The 27,106-nt window shown below is 35.4% G+C and overlaps 1 protein-coding gene across 18 annotated transcripts in view; it reads right to left on the reverse strand.

The window, feature by feature from the left end:
* BPTF (bromodomain PHD finger transcription factor) overlaps positions 1 to 27,106 on the reverse strand; it is a 57,300-nt gene that overhangs the window by 22,976 nt on the left and 7,218 nt on the right. For 10 of the 18 annotated variants that reach the window (XM_030014416.2, XM_030014418.2, XM_030014412.2 and 7 more), the window contains exons 2-13: positions 20,194 to 21,016; positions 12,832 to 13,055; positions 11,914 to 12,114; positions 11,197 to 11,385; positions 8,278 to 8,451; positions 7,947 to 8,152; positions 6,362 to 6,717; positions 5,937 to 6,068; positions 5,262 to 5,391; positions 4,341 to 4,476; positions 2,903 to 3,124; positions 185 to 2,579 (exon numbers count right to left, since the gene is read on the reverse strand). In XM_030014416.2, coding sequence (XP_029870276.1) covers positions 185 to 2,579; positions 2,903 to 3,124; positions 4,341 to 4,476; positions 5,262 to 5,391; positions 5,937 to 6,068; positions 6,362 to 6,717; positions 7,947 to 8,152; positions 8,278 to 8,451; positions 11,197 to 11,385; positions 11,914 to 12,114; positions 12,832 to 13,055; positions 20,194 to 21,016 — 5,188 coding nt within the window. Of the gene's footprint in view, positions 1 to 184; positions 2,580 to 2,902; positions 3,125 to 4,340; positions 4,477 to 5,261; positions 5,392 to 5,936; positions 6,069 to 6,361; positions 6,718 to 7,946; positions 8,153 to 8,277; positions 8,452 to 11,196; positions 11,386 to 11,913; positions 12,115 to 12,831; positions 13,056 to 20,193; positions 21,017 to 27,106 lie in introns of those variants that run through there. The other 8 variants (XM_030014417.2, XM_030014413.2, XM_030014429.2 and 5 more) reach the window with 5 other exon arrangements.

Raw genomic sequence — 27,106 nt, forward strand, 5'->3', positions numbered from 1 at the left:
TACCTAATCAAACCAATGGGACAAAGGTTTTCCATTCTACCTTTAACGAACAATATAGAAAATTATTGAACAATGAATAGCAAAATTTGCATGTTTGGGCACAAACATGTATATCACTTGTATTTTAAAATTCAATTAATTTCACCACATCCTTAACTTTTCCTCAAAAATGTGAAGTATGTACCTCCAAGTGATCCCAAAAGTTGGCCTTGGGGATGGATATGGCCAGATATCCAAGGCAGGCTTTGCATTGTAATTGAAATAGGGAACTTCTCTGATGCCTCCTTTTCTGGCCAGCTTTTTTAAGTCATCATTGGGTAAAACAAATATGCTTTTTTTACTGCTTTTGGTAACAAATTTTCTATAAGATGGTAAGGCAGTTCCAGAACGAGTTTTTTTGGGTCTTGCAAATTTCATTAACTTCACTTTGTCTTTTGTAGAATATTCTTTGCTGACAGTCATGGAAGTCACCAGTGTGCCTTCTGGGGTGGTCAGTGAATCGGTTACTGTTGTTGTAACCACTGTTTTACTATGCTCTTGTACAGAAATGACATCAACGTTACTGTCTGTAGCTGGAGTGGTAAACTTAGTTACAGTAGTGGTGGTAGTTACAGTGGATATGGCACAATTTTCTGTAGATGATACTACTGTTGTTTTCTCATCGTTAGAAGCTACAGTCTCTGCAACTTTAAACACAGTTTTGGATTCTGTAGACACAGTTGATGTTGTGGTAGTCACTTCAGTAATAACAGTTTTTATTTTACTTTCTCCATTAATATTTTCCATTTTATATGTCTGTACACCATTCTGATCAGCAAAGTCACTACTCAAGCTAGATTCCTCACATGAGGTTACAGGCGATGGAGCAACTTTCTTATCCTCAATTGCTTCAGTTTCCATAGATTCTGTTTCACTAGTCAGGTTATTTTCTTTACAGACAGTATGCGTTGGCATGGAAGCAGTGCCAACAAAGGCAGATCTCTCAGGATGAAGCTGGTTTTCTTCAGTTTTCTGCTTGGGAATTTCATCTGGTGGCTGAAGACCCTCTCCAGATTCAAACTCAGGTGAACTCTGCAGACGTGACTTAGGGTCCACATTATTTTTGTCCTTTGTGTCCTCTACCATGATGTCACCATTCATGAATGGTTTTACTGAAGATTCCTTAAAAGTCAGTGGTTTTATTTCATGTTCCGGAATGGATTTATTAATATTATTAACTTTTGGTTCAATATCACCCCCTGCCTTAGTTTCACAGGTATCTTTACCTAAGCAGTCATCATTTGATAATACTTTAATGTCATTGTCTTTTCCATTCATTTGAAATGCTGATTTTTCTGTCTCAGCTTCTTCATCTTTATTATTCTTTTTGTCAGTAATACTATTTCGATTTGTCTGATCAAGATACTTGTTTATGGTACTTGTTTCTACTTTCAGTTCCTGACCTCTCTTTTGACCGTTAGCCTCAGTTAGTTTAGAGCTCAGTAAATCCTCATCAACTTCTGCCCCATCCATGTGTTCCAGAGTTTGACTTGCAAGGTTTCTTTCAGAAATTAGCTCTGTTTTAAATGGTTCTAGATCTTTACTAACTGATTTTTGGTGAAATATAATCTTGTTTTCAGATTTACTTTCAGTCTTTCCTGGAGCAATTTCTTCCTCCATTTCACTTTCTTGAGAGGATGTTGGTTCAATATGGCTTTTTATCATACAATTGTTTTCTGGATCTTTGCTCTGCTGTTCAGAATTCCCTTCTGAATCTGTTTTTTCAAGAATGGCCAGAGCATCTTTTCTACAGCTGCTTTCAGTTACCACTGGCTCTAAGTTTTCACGTTCATGCTGAGATACTCTGGTATTAGGTAGTTTTTGTTTCAAAGGTTTTTCGCTCGTTTCCGAAACATCCCATTTGATTCTACCTTCTGCATTTGTTTGTTTCAAGCCATCCACAAAGGAACTCTCAGACTCTCCAAGAGCATCTTGTCCTTGACACTTATCAGCAGTCATAGGTTCAGGGTTGTTTTCTTTACTATCATTCTGAATGGAGCTTTCACCTTCAGAGGACTGAGGTGAGTCTTCATCCAGTCGCTGGCCTTCTCTTTTTGATAGCCTGTTTGTTAAAGGCAAAGAGGGTTCATCTAGCTCACCAGTTTTGCTGATGGGCAAGCAGTTCTGTTCTGCATCTTCGATTTGGGTCTTATCTGACATATAGGTTTGATCTTGGGAAGACACATGAAACTGGCTTCCTTCTTTTACTTTTCTCATTTGTAGCTCATCTATGTTTTTCTGGGGGCTTACAGATCGAATGCCTACAGTTTTAGCACTAGCCTCCAGTTTCATCCTTTCTAGACGTTGTTTTTCTTCCAGTGTAAACTGTTTTATTCGCCTCTCAAGTAGTCCATCTAATTTTGATGATTTTACTTTCCTTTTGTAGCAAGTCCTTAAATGAAATCCCTCACTGACATTGATTATATCCAGCTTACAATGACTATCTTCATCTTTTATTGGGGATTCAATTTTCACATCATCTACATCCATAGGTTCTTCTTTGATGACTTTATCATTTTCACCATCGATTTCTTTTTCCACTGTGAAGAAGAAAAATCTGAATCAGTAAGCTCCCTTAACAGTGAATGCCAAACTATGTTTTTACATGTGGTTTTACCTGTACTTACATTAAGTACTAAGAAATAAATGGACTTTTTAGCATATTAATAGATTTCAAGAAAAAGGGAACAAAAACTTCAGACACTACTACATGGGACAATAAGCAATCACTTCACTGAGACATTTTAAGTGTCTTGACAAAATCTGTTACACAGTTTTTCAACAGTTATTTCTGAGGTCCTATGCTTTTACGAATGCAATGTTGTAACTAACAGCTAGTTTTAAAATAACTTATGTATATCACCTTTGTCTTTTGCATGATCTAATTTTTCAGAAGTTGTATTAACTTCTACTTTTTCTTCACGTGACTTTTCTTCTTTCACTTGTACTTTCTCCAAGGTTTCTGAAACATCTGCTTTGTCTTTTGCTTGCAGATCATGAGAATCCTTTGTTCTGTCTTTCTCTATTTTTACCTTAACTGGACCTTTTCTTTTATCCAAGTTGCATTTTTCATCTTCGCTCTTTGCTATTAACAATGAATTAAATGGTTTCAATTATTCAGAATATTTTTTATACTCTGCTACATTTTAATGTATGTTAGTTTACCTCTCAAATCATTCACACATTAGAGAAAGTCAGAAATAGAATTAAGTATACAATGGTAATGTCATAGATTAAGCTTAGTGCAATACTGCATAAAAAAACCAAAAAACTAAAAGCCCACCAGAGATAAAACTGTTTCATTTACTTTGGTTTTTTTTTTTTTCAGGAGTCCATGTTCAGCTTTTTAAAAAAAAACAAACCAAAACCCCAAACCAACACCACCCCCCCACCCCCTGTTTTTCAGGAAACTAAATACCACTTTCTGAAAACCCAGCTTATTAAGAGCATATTAATTCAGACTCTGAAAATTCACACATAATTTTTCATAATTTTCATTTCTACAGTTAATCTAGAATGGACATTGGTATTCAAATGACTTTGTGCTTAACACTGTAGTGGCTATTAATGGCAATACAAAAGGCAAGATAAATCTAATTAACAATCATATAGACAACAACAAAAGCAGCAGCATCCATTTTGTGTTTGGTCCAGTTAAAAGCAACAGAGCATACATCAATATGTGAGGAAATAAATAATTTTGATATGTAATGTAGGGTGGGCCACCATTTTCTAAATTTTAAAAGAAAACTCAAGATTAAATTTATTATAGATATGACTCGTACAGTTCAGGATGCATTCTAAAAGTCAACTGTGCAAAATTTTTCTTTTTTAATATAAATCCTTGGAACAAATAAGCGAGAAGGTGTGTTTTGAACTTTCTAGAGAAATAAATTTCTTTTCCCTTATAAAACTGTTGTTCCCAGATAAAATTGATTAATAGTATTCTGTCAATGGGGGGGGGGGGAGAAGAAGTGTATATATACACCAGTATTTTAGATGTTAATTTTTGCTTGTGATTATCTACATAATTTTTATCTACCTTTAATTTACATAAGGCTATACAAAGCTGTACAAATATTACACACAGCTTCATAACTGAAACAATTTAATGTAGCTAAAAATGTCTATGACAACTGGTTATATTGACTAAGATTAGCAGATATCCACAAATGCTTCTCTGGAACACTATTTGTATCAAAGTCTACATAAGAAATATCACATGCAAATAATTAACTGAATAAGCAATAAAAAGCAGCATGTTAGTTATTAAAAAAAACGTAAGCAATGCAGACACTTACTTGGTAGCAACTTTCTGTAATTTGCGTTAGTATTTCCAGGCAGTTTGGGCATAAACCTGTGGACATGTGTTTTACTAATCCAGCTCCAGCCACCATATCCCGTCACTCTATATTCCTCTCCTTTTTGCTTCCAAACCTGTTAAATATTTTTAAAATAGTAGTTTTAATGGTGCTATTTGCTGCATTATTAATGTATACATTCATTTTAAACCCTAAGATTATTTAAAAAAAAAAAAAACCAAAATCTTTAATTTACAGACTTTTTCAAGCAAGTTGAAGTATATTTGTGAAATAAGTTACTATCTAAAATTAAAGATATATCTGCTGATAATTAAATTGCTTCTATCATAGTAACATATAAACCCCATATTTATTTCATGTAACAGTGAGAATCTATTTACCTAAAAGCTGGAAGATTATACAAGTTTTTGAATCAACCTGTATCTTTGTTAAAACAAATTTAGAGCAAAGAACTACTCCAACAAAAGTATTTAATATCTACTGCAGGAGAATATAAAGAGATTTCTATAGTAGTTCCCATCATATTAGATAACATTCCAAATTAAAGGCAGCTAGGCTAGTTGTTTTTTGTGGGGGAGAGTGGGGATGGGAAGGGAGCACTGGACAGGGACAGACATACAGACAAGATTCCAATAACCATCTAGAACCCTTCCATTAGGAAAGGCTGCATTTTGCAGACAAACATCTGTCAACTCAGGCAGTGTCACTAAGAGCATAATACATGTCAAATTTAGTTCAGACCAAGATTATGTGCTTGAATACGTGGACATGGTTCCTACTCCAATGGCAGGAAGGAACGCAATGACATTAAAATTTTAAGTTTAAAATAAAAAAAGAAGAAGAGTAAGAAATCAACAATTTCTGTATTTTGTTTGTTCTTCACACAAAAGAAAACCTTACCTGATGTTTGACAGGAAATGTATATTTCACCCATGTAGCTTGCTGCATTGTTTCTTCTTCTTCTTGTTTTCTCTCTTTTTTTTTCACTTTCTCCTTTTCTTCTCTTTCGATTGCTGTCATTCTGCGTAATCTAATACATATAGATTTAAGTGCATTTAAGTACAGGATCTTGTAAGCAAATATAAAGAAGTCAAGCAACAGCATATACTAGCCCTTTGAATAATTTTAAGTATCTGAAGCTAAGAGGAATGCCCAGTATCAGGTTATTTGTATTACTTGCAACAGGAACACTACTTTTCTTGGCTATTTCAGTAAGACAAACACAGCTGCCAGCAACTGTCGAACGTCAGACATCTCATTTCTGCTTCTATGATACAATGAGAGACAAGACAGACTCCACTGAACTAAGTGTGTTGAAATTTGCTCTTCTAGTCTCCCAAAGTTTAATCACTTTGCGACTGTGGCTCAGATGAAGAAAACAAACTTGCTTTGCAGAAGCAACGACACTATAAAAATCTTGTTATGTATTTTTAGTGTTTCTGGTTGAGAAAAAACCACTTCAAGTGCTGAATGACTGACTAAATTTAAACATAATTCTTATAGGCTTCGAGGAACTAGTAATTGTAAAACAAAGTAAAGTTCTCATATTCAAAAATATTTTCATGTTTATTTTACCTAGTGTGCCCCAATGATTCCCGCCAGATTGGCAGCATGACAACTGGTTTAATTGCACATTCCAATATAGCCAGCGCTAGTGCAAATTCTCTAGGTTTGCTGCACATCTGAACAGCCTTAATCCAGTTAGACCTAAATTGGAAAAAAACATAAAAACCTGAAACATATACATGCACTAATACAGCATGCTACGTTAACAAGATTTAACGGTAGGATAAAACCTCCTATATTAGAATACTTTACTCAAATGTGCAATCCTTTTACCCATCCATCAGAAAACACACACATGTTATCTTATATTTTAATATACTGAAGCATGGTGCTTGAAAAATCACTGATTTGAAAAAACAAAGACCACTGCTTATTAATAGTTAGCAAAAATCCAAGTAAAACAAGAGAACATATATTTTCATTTATTAATTTACCTGTGGGAAGCCCAGTTAGGGTGAAGGAATGATGCCGGGATATTGTTTTCTAGCTGAATAATAGTTAGCCTCAAAGTGGATATGGTAAGAACTTTGGACCCATGTACAGACCCATTCCATTTGAACTCTCCAGCAGGAGTCAGACAGAATTTATGAGAGAGATGTCGTCTCTTGTCATGGTCCTCCCTGTGCTGGTGCTTGTTCAATGCGAATGAATTAGTGGCATACTGATTATGATAAACACGATACTTCCCCTCTTGCCCTAATTTGAAATAATTGTTGATATTTCCTTTCATCACAACTTCCTTCTTTGTGTTCATTCGGGAGACTTCACCTTGAGAGTTGACCACCAGAACCTTGTGAAAGAAAGAATGATTTTAAAGATTTACTTAAGTTTCAAGTATTTCTATTTACTTATTTATGATTTAGGCTTCAACTGGCTATATACAAAATAATAAAAATACCTTGCATCAATTTGTAGAAGCAAATAACTGTTTATCCAACAGACTAAATATATGTACTTCATCACTGATTGTATACAGAGGTAGGATATTCCCAAAGATCAACTTTAACATTAAAAAAAGTGCCATCCAGGCTCCTCAGGAAGTCAAACAGGAAACCGTTTTGCTGCTCTGAATTATGCCTACTGAGAGAGACAGCTTTGGGAAAACAGCTTCACTGAACTTAAGTAAGCTTTCTGTGAAACCCCTCCTTGGTAAATCACAGAATTCATACATGTAGCTAAGCAAACAAGTATCTTTGACTTTGAAAACATGGCATGGATAAGATCACTAATTACTCATAACAGTTCCAAATTTGAGACATTTGTGAATAAATACGCTAAATGCTAACTTACAAGGAAAACCAGTTAACAAAAATAAAATTAACACACCAAACGACATGCAGACAACTAACTGCAACAAACTCTTCACATTCAAACACTTCCTTCCTGGAGAAGCTGGGCTACTTAAAAAAAAAAAAAAAACAGAAACAAAAAACCCAACCCAAAACCCCAAACCATCAAAAAACCAACAAACAACCTACAGCCATACAAAAAATTACAAAAATTTTATACCAACTGGCAGACATTTGGAGAGATTTCATTTGCATCTGCATCAAGCAGTGCTACAATTTTGCAGTGATTGTCTTTAAATGACCATACTCTGCCAGACAGGTTTGTTATGAACTGGAAATGTGGCTATTACCTAGAAATTCAAACAATAATCAAACACAAACCACTGTAAAGTTGTAGTTTTGACACACCAGTTCTGAGAGATTTGAAGGCAGAAGTGGGAGAAAATGCGTATAACTTATTACTGGCTATATAGTGAACAATTCTCTAACTTTTATGACCAGCACGTTAAAGGAAAGGAGGTGCACTGGGTCACTGTCATACCACTCTGTAGATAGCAACTAAGAGAGCAAGAGCAAAGGAGAGGAAAGAAAAAAAGGTTCCTGTGATATTACAATTTCACCATTTGCTAATTTATTATCACTACTTTTATTTTTAAGTACCTCCACAGTCTGCCAAAATCACTTTTTTATTTTTAAAAAGATTATCAGTTTTCTAAAACAGTTTTCGTACTTCTTTGAGTTTTCCAAGATGTGCACAAACCTCTCTGCCTTCTTTATATAACTTATTTGCTTCATGTGCTGCAGCAGCAACCTGCTGGCTTTTCATCTGGCTCAACTTGCTATCTGGATTTCGTAATCTTGTGAGCATTCGCGTCGAACCTGGCGTGCCTTTCCCTGCGCCTGGAGAATCACTTCTTTCACCATTAGATTTCTCTCCTGCCCAGGAAAAAAAGGCTTTTAAAACAAACTTAAAATTTGGAAGTTTTCTATTGAGGTATGGGAGTTATAAAGTAAAAAGAAAAGATGCATAAAATTAGAGACACTATTATTACTATTGTTACCTATGTCCTCTGAAGTCTGGGATCCCCTCTCTGCATTTTCAGCATCATCAGGCGTCTTAATGGAGTCATTCTGCCCAGAGCCCAACTCACTACTGTTGCTGTTTTCAACATCTGACTGTAGAGGTGCAGCAGAGGCACTGCTACTGTTGCTAGGGATCATCTGACCAGTTTCTTCTACAAAAGAACAACTTCACTTTTAATTTTTCTTTTGAATTGGATCAATGCAATTTTTTCTAGTTTTAAATATCTCATCAAAAAAAGATAAAAAAAGTCAGACGAATGTCTTTTGCTGGACTGGAAAGAAATAGCCATAAAATATTAATTCCCTCCAGAGCACTGTATCCATGAAAGTATTTTTTGTTCCGTTTCAAGCAGTTTCAACTTTTACAGCTCTAGAGGACTGAAATTCATACTTGGATGAAATATGAATACATTTTAAATACAAGACAATTTTTTTTCTATAGATGTACACACAGAGAACCCTCTCCTGAGACTTTGTTTTGCTTTTAGAATGCAAATTTCATGAAATTTGGTCTTCCTGCAGCTTCTATGATTTTATCTCTTTTGATTTTTCTTGTGCTTTAGCTGTTCCTCAAAGCATACACCTTTCAGTTCCCCTCCAGGTTTCCACTGAGTCTTTGATTGTCTCTTCTTCAGCACATTAATTCTGAGGAATTCCCCAAATTTCAGTTCAATTGGCACCACTCTATAACCTAAACTCCTCCTCTGCAAACTTAAAATATCAGCCTCTTTCTTACAATCTGATGGGTCTAGATGTTGCTTCAAGCTCAGTAAGATAAATGGGTTCTTGGTCCTCAGTTGTCCTTGTCACTGTCTGTCTCGACAGCTGTGGACGTTATTGCCACCTCACTGTTGCTAAGGTGTACTGCACGAGTACGATCTTTTGACTACAGCATCAGTGAATGGCAGCTACCTAGAAATAAATCACTCCAGCTTCCCAGTAAGAACAAACCACCATCCCTGAAAACAACGTCGTCTTGATTTTGTACAAGAGACACGGCTTAGCTGTTTAAAAAAATACAACATTTTTCTATTTCTAGAATTCTTCCAAAACATCAGGGATTCTGTTGTGATTAAGAAAGGTGACAGAACAAAACCTCCTTTTTGTGAAATATTCACTCCTAGAAGAAAGATGATTAGGTAAATATTCTGGGATTCTTAGAAGATCCCTAACCTGAATGCATCTTGATCTCTGGCTTTGCCAAGTGGGTGACCACCACTGTTCGATCCATTTCCCTTTTTACTAAGAGGAAAAATGGAATAATTTGCCATGCCTGCTGTTTGCAGGAGAGTGGAAGCACCCAGAGTAGACTCTTAATAAAAAACTCATATCCAAATTGCATTTAACAAGGATGGTGACAGACACATTCTTGCCTAGCTTTGCATTTTACTCTTATTTTCCCCCTCTTTGGCGGTAGCTGCCTCACTGGTACTGGTTCAGTATCTCTCCCTCCCTCTGAAATGAGTGTCTCAAACTAAAATTTCATAATAGGAATACAAGTTATCACTGTGAATGCAGTAAATTAGACTTGAAGAACCCCCTCCACACACACACACAGAAAGAGCCCACTAATTTAAAAATAAGCTAGAAGCTTTGGAAGGAGAAAAGTACCTGTGAAAGTATAATAAAGAAATAATGATAAATATATAAGTGAATCTTTAAAATAAAATACAAATCCATAAATATGTCTGGAACAAAGTTATAGGATATGTATCTTTTCCGTTAAACCTCTATACAGTTATTTTAACTTTAAAATGGAATAAAAATATGAGAACAGGCAAAAATATTTGGTCAAATATCTAAAAAGTATGCTTTTTGTCCCATGTACTAAGACATTTTCTGCCTTAAAAAAGTATATTATGAGGCTTCCAGATTATGGATTAATCTCAACTTTCATTTTCTCTTCCTATTAACAAAGTTTATTACAAGGTTTGGATGCATTCACGTTTTCAAGTTCAAGAACTGCAATCTGTATCTGAATGGAGAACTATCTCTGTAGGAGAGAAAACGTTTACTACCACTTTTTAAAAATATGACATACTGAGTATGGCTACATCACGGATTAGAATATTTTTAGATTTTTAAGAACTGGAAATAACATTCTGATGATTTTTAACAGTAATCGGATGTTTAGAATAACATTTGGTTATATAGTAAAGCTTGCAATAGAATATAATTCTAAATGTAAGAGAATTTCATTCTAAAATAGTATTCTGATAATTTATGTTACACCTAATCAAGTCCCATTTATTCCTAAATCTAAAGTTCGGTTATTTGGTTTTTAGGGTTTTTTTGTTTTGTTTTGTTTGTTTGTTTGGGTTTTTTTAATTAAATAGTGTATATTACTACTTTTGAATCACTGAGGTGGCAGAACAAAACATGTTAAAATACAAGAGCCTCTGTGCTTGCAATTCTGAAATCTGTTTAAAATTCCTAGCATGGCAATTTTAATCTTGACATTTCAGTGCAATGGTTTACTCACATAAATGAAAATACTTTGTTTGTTAGTAATTTATACAGTAAATGAGAAGTTAAAATAATAAACAAGCCAGCTGCAAATTAGAATTTGAAATAAACTTTGATAAGATGCTAACAATCATTATGGATCACTATGGAAAAATAAAATATACAGAAAATAGAACATAAAAAGCTTAGCCATAGTCATCTTTGGAAGGCATGGAAACAAATGCTAATGTCACGGAGGGCCACAAATTTCAAGCACTAGTTGCAAGAAAATTAACTTTGAAATGTTAATGACAACGTAGCAGTAAAGGATGGCACTGCAAGCAAACAGCATGAGTGATATACGCTGTGAATGGTTTTAGTGGACAAACCAGATAGAAAAACTTAACAGATTCCCCAAATTACAGAGGCATTGGTAACAGTGCCTTCTGTACCTGAGAGTTCCTGAGGGAGCTCTGATGCCACCTTCTTCTCTGCCACGTTGTTGCTATCAAGGGTTTCTGACTGACACCCCATTGCGTTCTTCCCTTCAGAGCAACTAGTCTCTCCTGCAGAAGGATTTGTGTTGTTGTCATCAGTGCTTGATGTCACAGAGTTACTTTTATCCCCAACGACTGTTGCCTCTATAGTAAAATGCACAACAAAACTTTAGGGATATTCTTTAGTATGTCTTAGGATGTCATTTGGCATCGTCCATAGAAAGCAACTTCAGCAGCTTTGTTTGTCTGTTTGATAATGCTGAAAAACATTGAGCTTTTCCCACCTTTTTTTTCTTTTGCTATGAGATAGTATTGTCTCAGAATCAAAGAACAAACTATTTAATTCTGATGAGGAAAACAATGTTAAAAATGTTGTAATATTGCTTACTACAAACGCGTTGATCATAACCTGTAAGTGCCACCTGTACCTCAAGCCAAGGTGTCTACAAGCTAGCTGTATTTAACTTGAAAAGTAGGAAAATTGGAGAAATTACTTAACAACAAATATACAACCACAAAGGAACTGACAAATATCACCTATTATTTAAAAAATAACTTAGAGAATCATACAAAAAAAAAAAGTAAAATCACATTAACAAAGAAATGTGAGGATCTTAACTAAAGATTAACTTTACTTAAATGAAGTTGTTAAAGAAACTGACTGTGCTTTACCTTCTGTTTTCACTTTTTCTGCATCTTGCTCATTGGGTGTTTCCTCAGTTTTATCTTGGTCTCCCGATTCTTCCTTGCCTCTCTCAGCATCTGCCTGGTCATTATCAACGTCACTTTTGGCCTTTTCTGCTTCATCATCTGCTGTGTTTTTATCTTCCACTGTTTCTCCTTTTCTTGCTCTGATAATGTCCAAAATTTCGTCTACAATAGAAAGTATGTTGTCATCAGTAAAGAACAAACCACTGCCTACAGAGACACTGAGCAGAAATAACATAAATACTACTTCTGTTCAATGAGACAAAAGATAACTTCCAACTTCTTACTGCTTTTCCCCACTTAGCAGAAACAATTCCAAAGATTTAATTATTGATTTCTCCAAGTTATGCATTTATATAGTGATGACTTAAATAAATTTTTAAACCTGAATATTTAATCTTCACGTCTTCCCTAGAACCAAAGTTCAAACCTTCAGATTTATATTGCTATTTATTGCTCCAAGGTAGATAAATTAAGATGGTGGGCAACTGCAGAGGAGATATGCATTCTTCCACATTTTCGATAATATTGGAGCTCTAATATTTTTGCCACTCCAACTCCCATTGGATTGTTAACTGTTTATGAGGAGTTATATACATACATATATAAAAGTACATCAAGAAACATTTGACAGTTAACACAGCTCCACTCCAACATCTGGAATGATCACAATCTGGCACACCCTAAGCATATCAAGAATCTGACTCATTCAGGACATCCTGGAATACATGTTACATAGTCGTACAAGAAGTCAGCACTACATAGCCATGCTGGTACCTTCATGATGCTTCTCCATCAACTTCTATAAACTTCTTATAGTAAAATAAACAAGTATTTGATTCAACATGCAACATCTATTCCCATTAAACAAAATATTCTTACCATTTGCTGCAGAAAGGAAAGACTTGTTGTTGCCCCTTGCTTTATTAGTAAGGTCTTCCGTCACATCCATGTGCCGATGAACTTCTTCACGCATTTCTTCCAGAGTTTTGCATAGGTCAGCTTCCCAGTAATCTTTGTCTAGGCATTCAATTAACTCTGCCAGCTGGATCTTTGTGCTATAGTACCAGATTTTCTTATCCTTCTCACTTTCTGAATCTTCCTCTCTGAAAGAGTATTTTAAAAACGTTAATTTTAAAATATCTGGGCAAATGACAAAAATTGGTATCAGCCTAGTTTTTGCAGAGAACTATTAAATGCCAACACCCGAGCATGAACAAACAAATCACATGAGGACAGTCAGATGCACAGTTTAGTATCCAAATACTCCCTTCTCATTTCCCTCCCTTTCTTCATCCCCTCAGAAGTTCTCATGACAACTTCCTCAGGAAAGCTTTTGAAAAGTATCCTTAAAACTGGTTTGTCCAATCTGGCAACAAGGTTTATTTTCATTACATTTACTATTACTGTAACCAGTAATCTACTACTAAGTCCCAAACAATTTGCAAAAGAGGGCATGGCTCCAGAATCCATAAAGGGCAGTGTTTCTCACTGCATATTCAGGAAATAGCTGTTAAGAAATTCAAACCATAGAATGTGACATTCATAAAATATTTTACATTAGCATCTCCATGGCATTCACCTGTGAGAGCACCAGTAAGGGACAAAAGAATCATAGTATGATCCTTTAAAATATCAAGGGATTTCCATATTTTTTTATCTGGGCTACTCCATGACACCATGAGCCTAAATAAAACTACTGGAGGACCACAGTGTCAAAAGCATCTCAACAGGGCCACCAGACACAAGTGAGCTCCATAAACATCTCGGGTAACAGGCTCCCCCAGAGTGCTGGAGAGCACAAGGAGGACGCTTCAAGTGGTTCTGCAGAAGGCTGCTTGGTTTCACCTTGGCTTGTTAGGTCCGGTTCAGCAGCAGCAGCCAGATCCAGGCTGGCTGTGGGCAGGACCGCTCATTTCCGCAACACACCCTAGCACTCCCAATACCGTCAACACCATATGGGGTGACACAATGATTTATCAGCCTGGCCTTCATGTGGAAGAGGAGCTAAACTACTGCTACACTTGTGCTACCTGTAAAAGCATTACAGACTTATGGCTCACCAATAATCCTAAAGCAAGTCGTCAATAGGAATGAAAAGCTGACTGTAGTTTGAAAGATCTACCCTTGTAAGGTTTGTTTTGTGTTCCTCTCTACTGGCTGCCTCCACATGGCTTATACATTGAAGATGGTAAAAACTGGCCTCAGATATTCAGAAAGCCAAACCGCAAGGCAACTTGATCATCATCTATCTACTATTTTCCACACTCTATTTATGAAACAACTGTAATATTTGCAACTCAATCATAATACTACTAAAATAAAATGTTATGAACTTAATAATGGCGACATTACTCAAAATTCAACTACTAATTTGTCACAACCAGTACTACAAAACAGACTTTTGGTTTTGATGATAAAACCTGGCATATTGCAAAGAAATACTATAATTTCTCTCATAAAGGCCTTTGCTCATGAAAAGTAATTAATTCTAACCTGGCGTATTGCAAAGAAATACTATCATTTCTCTCACAAAGGCCTCTGCTCATGAAAAGTAACTAATTCTACTTTACCCATTTACTCCTCTAGGCTACCAGTAACTTTCCATTAGTTTTAACAGGTTAGCATGGTTAAGTTTGACAAGTTTGCTCAGGAAGACCGCCCACATACTACACATCAAAAAGTAACAGCTGAACACTGACAATCATTTGACTCTATGGAATATTCTATGCCTGCAGACTTCCACGTTGAAGAAAAATTGTTATTTAAACCATGTTTCCTCTAAACCAAGAAAGTTACTTATTAACAATAATAGGAATGGCAGCACCTTTATTATTGTTTGTGAACAAAAGGCACAGAAAAGGAAGATAAAGGCAAACACCCAAAAACTAAGATGGAAGGGGAGATGAGAATGCAAGAATACAGCTTTATATAGCAAGAGGAAAGAAAAGGACAAAACAAAATGCTTAACTAAAAAGGACAGGGAAAAGTATGCCTTCTGAATTTTCCATGGCAAATGACCAATGGAAGTGGTGAGAGCAAGATACTGGCAGAGCAGCAATTGTAAGGCTGCTCTGCTCCTTACAAACATGACTGCAGAATATAATGCTGTTGCTAAGTTTATACTTTAATTATTTCTTAGCTCACCAAAAAGGGAACTTTAACTTTTCATTTTGAACCCCTAGCTCATTACACAATTATGTGCTAGATAGATATGCCATTTATACATCTTCTTATATGACCTAGATATGCAACAATATGAACACTTTATATAGTCTCATCATTCCATGATGTAAGGCTGTGCTAGTACCCATTTGCCAGACAAGCAGCTCAGGTGTAGAGGCTTGTACACCCTGCTTGAATTTCAATGGTGATAATCCAAGTGTTTTCTTCTTTTTCCACTGTCTCCTCCCATTTAGCAAATCTGAAACTGCTACAGCTATGCTAATGCATCCAGGGTGCGTATGTATGTCACCTCAAAATCCCAAGAAGCATCTGTCTTTTCCTTTCCCATCAGTTCTTCCTATTCTAGTGTTACAAGGTTCCATTGGACTGAAAAGCAATTAACTGTTATCTTCAATTTCCCTATATAACTCAAGAAAAAGCCTTCAGTACCAGCAAAGGTATGCTATATTACAGGCCAGTAAAACCCAGAGGCACACTGAAGAATCAAGATACTAGACCACAAAGAGAGAGTATTCTGCAGAAGGCACTTAGAGCTAATTAATCTTTCCATGTATGATTCTGTCCTGCTTTCAGCTGGGATAGTTAATTTTCTTTCTAGCAGCTGGTATAGTGTTATGTTTTGGATTTAGTATGAGAATAATGTTGATAACACACTGATGTTTTCAGTTGTTGCTAAGTAATGTTTAGTCTAAAGTCAAGGATTTTTCAGCCTCTCGTGCCCAGCCAGCAAGAAGGCTGGAGGGACACAAGAAGTTGGGAGGGGACACAGCCAGAGCAGCTGACCCAAACTGGCCAAAGGGATATTCCATACCATGTGACATCATGCCCAGTATATAAACTGGGGGGAGTTGGCCTGCGGGGGGAATCGCTGCTCGGGAACTAACTGGGCATCGGTCTGCGAGTGGTGAGCAATTGCATTGTGCATCACTTGCTTTGTATATTCCAATTCTTTTATTAGTATTATTGTCATATTATTATCATTATTATTTTCTTCCTTTCTGTTCTATTAAACTGTTCTTATCTCAACCCATGAGTTTTACTTCCCTCCCCCCCGATTCTCTCCCCCATCCCATTGGGTAGGGGAGAAGTGAGTGAGCAGCTGCATGGTACTTAGTTGCTGGCTGGGGTTAAACCACAACAAATTTGAGTCCTACCCATTAAAGAACTGCTCAGATAATAATCTAGAAATGGACAATGAGGTTATACAAGAGTATTTGATTTCCCTTCTACTTCATTTATATAGGGTTTTGAGCACAGATTTCTCTTGAATTCAAGGCTATCACAAACCTTAGTAAAAGAAGTTCAGGAATTAGCATTTTGACAAAAGCACAGACGAAAAATGAAATGTCACAAGCTTGCTGTTATGTATGCTTACATGAAACTCATATTTGGTCAGACTTGAAAATTTTCAAGATTCAGGTGTATGCCAGTGGAAGCCTTGGAGTGCTTATTACTGCCTCACTAACAGTCAAAGAACTACCACAGAAAGCATTCTATGCGATCCACTTTGACAAAGTTAGTTAAGATTTAAATTAACAATTAAAAGGTTTAAGCTGACTTTCCCTGAACATCTTCTTGTGTAGGCTAAAGGGACACTACTTTTACCCTTTGAAGAAATCAGAGAGGCTATCACAAAAAGAAGATGGAAAGATGCAAGTCTACACAGGGACCAATTCCCAGTGTTTTTCTCTGACAAGCCAGACAGATTTGCCAGCTTGGTGCTGGAGAGGTCTACTTAAGTCTCCAGGGGAGTCAGTTGAGTCACATACACTAAGTGAGGCCAAGCAAGGGAGAAAGAATCACAAGACTATTCCCTACCTCTTTCAGCCTCCTTCACTGCCAGGAACTGTTCACTAGCAGGCTTTAGAGGCAAGTTTTAAGACTGATAAAAATGACAGCATGGAAGGTGCTAGAAACTTTCAAGTCAAGTAATAGCAAAGTAGATACATCCCTTCCTGAATTCCATGCTGATACAATTAGAAACTGAAGAATTCAGTAAATTTATTAATCTATTCAAATGAAGATCCGAAACCTTTTCAATAAATTGTAGAAAATAGAGGAGGACCCATTAAGAACATAAACAGCGCGATAAATCTTGCAGAATAAAAGCTAAAACTGTTTTTGACCATCGAGGAAGATACATACAACTCAGGAATAACAATTTGTGTCTTATTTCTGCTATCAACATGAAAGTCAACGAATGTTTCATTATCTTCTTTCATATACATTTGACAAATCCAAAGCATCTCAATATTTCTAGAGAGAGAACTCATTAAAACACAGCAGTTTACTAGGAGAATAAAAGTCAAAGTCCTATATTTCCTGACTTGTTAACCTGCAGAAATAACCTTCACAAGCAAAACAAATGCAACTGACCCAGAGACATAATTCTAAATTTGTTAACGGCTTAAAACAAGAACAAAATTAATTTTCTCTTGCCCCCCTCCCCCTTTTTTAAAATCTTGTTGATGTTTGGTAATGGGGATGTATGAGAGGAGACCTCCTCAGTGTCCACTTTTCCATCTTTGTAAAACAGAAGAGGTGGAAAAGAGAAACAAAACCACAATGATGGGCTTAAACAAGGCTTATTACCCTCAGCAAGTGATGACCATGGAAATAAAAGTATCAGTGAGTAACAACAAGTCTACAAAACCCTTTAGAAGATGGCAAAACCAGCTGTATGATTGATTTATAACATTTACAAGAGGGGAGGGGAGAATAAGTAAAAAGTCCTAAAAACCCCTTTGCAAAACAAAAAAACTGCAAGAATTTAGGATTTCAGTTCTCTAATCCCCCTGGGCAAGATTTCAAGTTGGTGTTCATGCAGATTATTTTGAGATCTATTAGCTTCCTCTGATATATTTGATCACATGGCATTGGTAAACACACTCTATTCATCTCAATAAAGTTGATATGTTAATATCATTTCACGAATCTCACGTTTTACCATTTGGCAGTTATCCTTTAAGTTATCCTTTAGTTATCCGAGACATCAGGTGTGGTTTGATCTCGTTCAGTATATATATGCAAAATGGTTGGGTTTGCAATACAGCATGCTTACTGAATCTAAAGGGCATTAAAAACTTAAAGTACGAAGTTTAACATCTATGTGAATTATTAAAGTTGTATATCCCTGGAATTTAGTTATGTAGTAAATACTTCTGTCCCCTTACGAAGTGGCTTTAGCATAAAGTTTTAAGGCACATTATGCATAAGTTTAATTATGTCAAAGTTCTATGAAAAGTCTAGTGGAATTAGTTGGTTCTGTACATCCCACACTGCACTGTTAAAAAGTACTGCTGCTGCAGATCTACCAGAAAAACTGTCTATCTGGTTTTTCTTCCAATTCCATCAGGAGGATTTGAATAATTTTTAATCCAAACCACATACTTCAGAAAGAACTCATTTTGGAAGCATGCACAGGTACATTTACACTAGCAGGAGGCATGATGTCTAATGGCAACAGGAAGGATAGCGACTAGCACGGAAAGACCTTTCAACCTAGATGATCCGCATAATAATACAAAAGAAAGTCAGGAAACAATTAATGGATGAATTGCATTTCTTCTTGTCTTTGTAAACATAAAAATACTTTTCTATTTATGTTTTGAAATATTTTAATCACTATCGAAAAATCAGTAAAATGGAAAATCCAGTAAAAATTTTCCTTTTACTGTATTGTTTACAGTTCTCATCTATTTTGACTTGAAGTGGAATACTGATTTTCTCTTCAAATAAATCCCAATTAAGATACAAAGCTTACATTCATAAAACTTGGTTTATGATTTCTGAAACAAATAATTTGCCTACTGAAATCCTAACAGTACTTGACACTACTGTGGCATTTATAACCCAGAGAAACTAAAAATAATCAAACATGGACTCTTTTTTTACAAGTGTGAAAAAAGAACACAGGAAACAGAGCAGCGATAATACTTAAAGCATCAGCTAACAAAACATTAGAGAAAGAGCACTATATTTTAAAGGACTAAAGCAAGTCCTTAGAAGTGTCTTGTTTGCAAGACGTAACACCATCAACAGTCCTCACAATGCCTTTTAAAGACACTGGCTAATATCTTAACACTCACTGTAATCTGTTTTGTATGAAATTCTGTTAAGGTATCCAGCTGTGGCTTATTTTCTCCATAATACTGAATGGAAAATTGTACTTCAAGAAATCTAGTAAAATCTCTTTATTTTTCCTAAGTTAACAATACCATTGATTTCACTTAAATACTATTTCTCCTCCATTATGAGAACAATTACACAAGAACAGTCTTTTATAAGAAAAACCAGCCTTTAGCTATTTTCCTGTGAAAAATGTAGAAGTATTTTTGTAATTTCAGATTCAATTTTTCAGGTAAAAAACCAGGGCACAGTGCCCTCACTAACAAGAGTTTGATTATTCTTAATGTTTTGAGATACATTAGTATCTCAAGACCAACCAGTAACAGGAAATTGTGTTAAACATACAAAGTAGATCACCCAAAGACAGGCATTTCTTGCTATTTTCACTTTGTTTACACCTATAGAAGTGTTCACATACAACACTTTTTGCATTTCTAGTTAATAGATATGGTGAATACCTTTAAATGCCTCTGAAAGTCTTAGCTTCAAAGGCAGACTATCAAACCAGCACCAGTATCTAACAGCCAAATACTATCTAAGCAGGTGATAGTAACTGAAACTAGTGTCCTATACACCATGTGATCACAAAGAGAGTTTAACTACCTTTCAGTAACTTCTACAAGAAACTGGAGAGTTGTCATTAAAATTCCCTTTCTCTTCCTCACATTCATGTGTTTTAGGCACATTAATATTAAGCCGGAAGCACTGGGTTTCTTCCCCTTTTTTATTTATAGATCATGAGAATACTTATTTTGAGGAAAACTGATGAATTACATGGTTTTTAGAAATCTACTTACAAAACAGCAAGCAATAGTCTTATCTAAAGAAAAAACCATTTTAAGATGGCAACAATAACTTACAGAATATATTAAAAATTACATTCAATGCAATATTATTGTTCAGAAAATACTCAATTATTAGTTTACTTACATAATGATTCTTCTGTTCAGGAACCAATATTTTCGTCTATGCCTGTCATATCCAATAGGTTCATGTCGAATGTATGGTTTATTTTTTTGGATTTCAGCAACACAGTCAGTTACTCCAGGCACCTTATGTGCTACGCAGACTTCACACTGCCATTCATCTTCTGGTACCTCTTCAAGAGGTGGTTTCACGCACTCCAAATGGTACACAGCTGAACAAGTTTCACAGCAAAGCAAATCCCCAAGTTTGTGACAAACCCTACAATGATCATCATACTGAATAACACCTTCTGACATTAACTCTTCACGTGCAATGTTTGTTGTAAGAAACTGATCCACTAAGAACTGCAGAACTTTGATTTTATTCTCTACTGGTCCATAAGGATAGTCCTCTGTCTCTTGGTAAGGAAGAACATGATGGTATTCCTTGTCACTCTCACAATATACCCGAAGAACCTCTGGCCACGTCATTCCATCTATGAAATACAAAGTGGAATTAACGCTATCTTTGAGGTCAGCAGGTCCAAAGGTAGTATTTGAAGTGTCTTCTTCACGTAAAACTGCTTTTAAAAGCACTATATGCATCTCAGCCATAAGTGTGCACTGCTCTTGACTTACCAGAGCAGCACAGAAGTCCTCAAAACGAAAAGGAGAGAGGCGTAAAACAGTGCCAAAGTTCCTTAGTACCTCATAGATGGCAATAACATTCATTATATGCTCACTAGGCACCATTAAGTCCTCTGAGGATTTAGGAAACTCCAAGGGTGGGATATCTTTTTCTTCCAATATTGGAGAACGAGGACGATGCACTCTTTGTCTTCTCCTACCTGGAATAAAAAACAACAATAAGAATTTTGCCATTCACAGGTCAAAATGTTTAAACACCTATCATCAATGACTGCGTCAAACTTTCTAAACTATCGCAGACTAAGGATTCACATCTTCACATTTCATAAATGTGGTAATTCAGCTAATAATCTTATACTTTAATTAACAGTATGAAAATAAACACACAAGATATCTGAAGTTTTGCTTTAAACACTCACAGCAGTTGCATTTTCCATATAAAATACATCTACTCAATCTTTAAAATGACATCTAGAATTTCAATTGTTTAAATTAGTTAAAAAAACATTTCCCTCAGCCAAAATATTAATTTAGAAATTTTCCCCATTTTTATTCAGCATGACTAGTTTATCATTCCTTCTTGGAATTTTAACTTTAAACTTGAAGCATCAAGCTTCAAACAACAGATATTTTGTATTAAAATATTGCAAGCTATTCTCCTGTCCAGCAATAGTATACAAGAAAGATTATTTCAAGCAGATGCCTTGGGACATCAATTTCAAGCAAATTAAAATGCAAAAGAGCACCTAAATCACTTTGTCCACTGCTTTCTAACTAGAATATTTCTCCTGGATACCTACAAGCCAGAAACAAAAGTTAAATGTGATGTTTTATGAAAATGTTTCAGGAACTCCCAATTTTTCAAAAGAAGCAAACAAAAAAACCATGCCCGTGCTTCAATAAAACAGGAGAGATACCCACAGAATGAGAAGGAGGTAGAATTATGGACAGAAAAAGACTAATACAAAAAGCTAATCTGAAGAGCTGTTTCACTACCTAAAAGAAAAGACACTGAGCGTAATTAATCAGTCTCAGATGCTAATTCAGGTGAGATGCTAACTTTCTTGCCTTTAATTCCACTATCCTTGATGCCGAGCAGAAGGAAAAACAGAAGAGGCGAATTTCTGTACATGGCACTACTAGACAGACAAAATATTTCAATCTTCTATCGAAGTAACGAAACAGTATCCAGCTAAATGCAACTGTTTTGCAGCTATCAGTTAAAGTATTAGGATGCACTCATTAAACCTACTTCCTTTAAAAAAAAAAACCAAACTTAATCAAGTTTAGACAATCTCATAAACTAATCATAAAACAATCATCTTGGTTTAAAACCAAGAACTGAGATGAACACGTTTTTAGGTCCTCTGGCAAGCATATTAAGATTCTGGTGAACAACTAAATTTCATAATTATCAATTCTACACAGAGAAGTGGTCGGCAGGATACAATTTATTCACAGAGAAAATCCAAAGGAAAAATTAAGCTGTCTGTAACAGCAATTTCATATGCACACTCTAATAAAAAGTGACACATACTATGCATTGTGTCATTTGAAACTAAAGAGTAACACAACAGTATCCTGGAATTTTAAATTTCACATTAATAATTTTTTGATCAAATTCTGTGCATAACAGCCCCCCCCCCCCCACTGGTTCAAGAAAATTAAGAGATAAAGTAAGTTCCAGTTATCTTGGATGTTACCATTAAGAGGAAATGGTTCTCTGTTTGTTGCATTTGTTCAACTCACCCTACTCCCTCCAATACTCTCATAAATACAGGATATAAGTCTAATGGGGGTGGGAAAGTCCTGCTAAGGCAGGCAGATACCCAAAGACAGATCCTGCTGAATCCAAAAACACCATCGTTAAAACTTTAATGCACTGATAAGGGAAAAAAAAGTTACCTAAAAGAAAAGCTACCTTTAAGAAACATCTTGATGCATAATAGACAGTTTGCCAAATGATTCCAGAAGAAAAATAAATCAGTCACTGAGCTAGTATGGCAAGATGACACCAGATACATCTTTCCCTCTCAAACTTTAAAGAATGAAATCTTATGCAACAAATTAGACACTCTGAAACAATATAGAATATGAACTGCCAGATGTTTCCATTACAGAAGTAATGGGTCAACATCATCTGCATATAAAAATAAATTTCCAAGTTTAGTTAAGTTTGAGTTCTGACTGTGGAAAATGAAAGAATGCTTGTATGACTGTCTTCCAATATGCTCCTGCATAAATCAGTGGAAAATGTTTAATCATGGCAAACACACAAAAACACAGGAGTTTCACAGCCAGGCACAAAGCAAGCATTCTTACAGCAAGAAATATCCAGATTAAACCCAACTTTTCTACCATCATGATCCAAAATCATACATGGATAAACCAGAGTTGGTTTAATTAAAAGACCCCAAAGCAAAAAACACACGTGTGCACTCACAGATTAAACTACTTTAGGGTCCTGAAGCTTCCTTCAGTATTGCAGAACACCATAGAACTAGTCCTAGTAGGCAGTCATGCAAGACAACAACAATGCAGAACAGATATTCTGAAATCACTAATGGCCTTCAGAGAGTCCAAATATCACAAAAAGCTGGCAGAGCTATAAACTATGAATCTTTTCTGTGTTTGCAATTGTAGCAGAAAAACATGTCTGTCACACAGTAAAGCCATAAAAGAAACAGCCCTTCAAGAAAGAAAGCAGCAAGAACGATAACCCTGGTTTACCTAAATTAATCAGAAGTGACAAACCCCCTGCAGTAATTTCAGGCAAAGATAAACTAGAATGAAGGAACACTGCTGAAAGAAGCAGACTCCTTATTTCCTCTCATTTGTTGAGATCTTCTACTCTGAGAACAAAATTCTAATGTCCTGTGCATTGCTTTTATCCTTCATTGAAAAAAACCAGACTCCCCATATACTGCTTTTGTTGATGTCTCTTTCACTAGAGATAAATGCTGGTGTTTTTGTTACATCAAAATAACAGGCGAAGCAAAAAAAGAACCTTAAAACAAGGCATTCCTAATATTTTCTGAAAAAGTTAAAAACATTCCCTAACACTTCCTCTTACAAAGGAAGTATATTGGTACAATTAGAGGTCTAGAATAAATGTGTTGTCAGGATACAAAGTATGTCACAATCCCATAATAAAGATTTGTACTTTGGGGCAAGTACAATGTAACCGTGTGACTGCATTATTCACACCACTCTTCATTTCTATTTAAATCAATTTACATATTTTCATGTTTGCTTTGGTATAAAGTACAGAAATTTCAAAAGTAATTGTAAAACTAATAGTTTAGACAGTAAGGAAAACCATATGCATTATAAAATATATGCTTCATTTGTCCACTACTTTGTGTTATGCCTCATGCTATGCGGCAGTTACTATATTGGATCACTCAACACTCCCAATTCATACTGTAAATCACACACCACATCTCAAGAGCTCAAATCGTTTCTCTTTTAGGACACCAAACTGCTTTGAACAATTCTGCGCTGCATATAATCTGGTTTCCAGATTCCTTAAAAAGGGAAGTATTCAAAGATGCAGAATATTTTAGAAAGAAATGGTACCCAGACATATTTTTCTTGAATGACTTGGTGGCATAGTATGTCAAATCTTTCTAAGTTTGTTTGGGTTGGTTTTTTTTTCAATTTCACTTTCAATTTGTTGTTGGTATTTGCTGTACCCAGGCTGAACAGAACTTGAAGTCAAGAAGAGAATCACAGTGTGTGATTTGGAAATTCAGAAATTCCAAGCAATTTGTGCTTAAACATATTACTGTTTGATGCATCAACTGCAATCTCAAGAAACACTACAGATACCTTTGAAAAACACCGCCCCCCCCCCGCCGCAAACCAAACCAAACCAACAAAACCAAGCAGTCTAATCTCCAGGGAAAAAGATGGACATTCTCTGCCAAGGTGCCCATAAATCTTGAAGCATTCTAAACAACTGTTGAACTTAAATTAAAAGTGTAGGCCAATTGAATACGACATAATGATGTCAAAGTGCTATAGTCTCTGTTTTGAGTTGAAATTTTTGTATTCTACTGGTTGAGTGGATAATCCCCTCCCTTGCCACTAGCTCAGACAGCTGAAGAAAGGCAGTTTTGACTCCAGGCTCATTTGTGATTCTCGTAATAACAATTTCTTCATTGCTAATTATCTGCAGCGTGCTGACAACCCATACAGCTCACACTACTTAGAAGCAGTTTCAACTTCTGTGAAGGTTTTTGAAGATCACAGTTCATGTTTACCCAACTGTTCTTCATATACACAAAAAAATCCCTCAAATTTTGGAAAGACTTTTCCTACAATAAATGTATCCAACTTTCCAAGCTCTTCACTTTCAAGGAAAATCTCTTTTCTACAAGGCAAGTTGTCCAATGCTTGAATCTGACATTCACTGGCAGACAAAAAACCTAAACCCCCAAAGCAAACAACTTTGGTCTCTTCAAACATTTGCATGTTCAAATTATTTTATTTTACTTTTAATTATTTTAGAGATTCCGGGATTTGACAACTTGTTTGGTTTTTTTTTTATTTGTTGTCATTTGTCATGGATTTTGCGCTCCACAGGGAATTTTCAGTACTATCTGTGAGAAGTGTTAACTGAAATTTAATTAAATTGATTAAAAAATAATCAATTTAATGACCTCAATTTAAATATTTAAGAGAGAAGTGCAAGCTTGTGTAGACTATACAACTGATGATTACACAATAACAAAGAGTTATTTTGATTTGGGACACTACATATGTGCACTACATTAATATGTATTTCAAATAATATACGGAAGTGAAATAGTGTAACAAATTCAGTGCAATGACCACATTGAACAGTCAACACAATTACACTGTTGCTCTCTTTCCTTAACTTTGTATTACTACATCACCTACTGCCATTAATTTTTTTCAATTTATCTTGGTATAGTTTAAATAATTTTGGATAAATCATTTTTACAATTTGAATAATTTCCCATTTGTGGAAATCTCTTCTCGTAGCAGCACTTTTTTTTTTTTAAGTAGAAAATGCAATATGTACTACTTTGTATCAAACAAAAAACATCAAGACGATTCCAGAGCAGGTGTACTAGCATGAGTTACTTCTAGTTTAAGCACCACCACCACCTAACTGACTGGACTTTAAATTGAATCTAGATGTATCTACTCTCAATTAAAGAAAGACGGTTTACTCATACTGAAGTTTCCCAAAATGGACTTAAGTTTTATTACACGTAAATTGTATACTTCTAAGATCGTTTCTGCATATTAACCAAATCCCTGAATCAAATTCCACCTTCAAGTTTGACCCAGTACAAAGAGATAAAATGTCCACTTCTATGCCATTCAAATTCCATAGCTTTATTTGGAAGGATAAATTGATCTGCCAATAGCCTTCTGCTGCCACGATTGGACTATTTACAGGATCCAGATCATCTTGAGTGTCTCAGCATTATACTTCTATCTAGCATACACTTCTTTTAAATCACATTCCTTCACTAGTTGTCTCCAAAAGTGATGAAGTAGTCTGCAATGGTTGCCTCTCCCTATTTTGAATTCTCTAGTTGAAGAGCTGCCTGTAATTAAGATTAAAGAGTAAACAATTTTATTCACATAGCACATTTAATTATAGATATTGATAATTATAGTCTACACTTACCATAATCTATTAAAATAATTTATATTACAAATATTTAAGCAAAACACACTAATGATACTTGAAATAAAATGAAGTTACTGAACTGAAATAACAGGCTGAGCACCCAAAACCAGAATTTACTGAAGCACTTAAAACAACCAAACCCTTGCTTTTTTTTTTTTTTTAAATTTCCATCTATTCAACCTATTTGGTTCAAATGCTGACCCTTTCAAAATTTAGAAATGGAGTATAAAAGGACCAAAAAGCTTGTCTCCATTTTCATTCACAGAAATGAAGAAGAAAAGGGAAAATCACATCTATACTTTAACTCTTTACCACAAGAGGATATGGAACTTAAAAATACTTTAACCATCTTTAACATATCTTCTGGTTTATGTAGACAATTTTAAAACAGAGTATCTAAATGAACTATTTACGCCAATGTCCAGAATACAGAAAGGTTCTACTATGACTAAATAAGACTTTCATGCTCTTTGTGCTTCATTTGTATTCTAATTACCATACCCATGCAGCCTAACAAAAATGACAAAAATCTGGTTTTGCCTTGTCTCACTTGTTACATATGCCTTCACTCCAGATGTACAGTACTAGTAAACATAGCCTTTCAGCCAAACATATTTCA

This window comes from Aquila chrysaetos, chromosome 5, assembly GCF_900496995.4.
Source record: "Aquila chrysaetos chrysaetos chromosome 5, bAquChr1.4, whole genome shotgun sequence".
In the NCBI taxonomy this organism is placed as follows: domain Eukaryota; kingdom Metazoa; phylum Chordata; class Aves; order Accipitriformes; family Accipitridae; genus Aquila; species Aquila chrysaetos.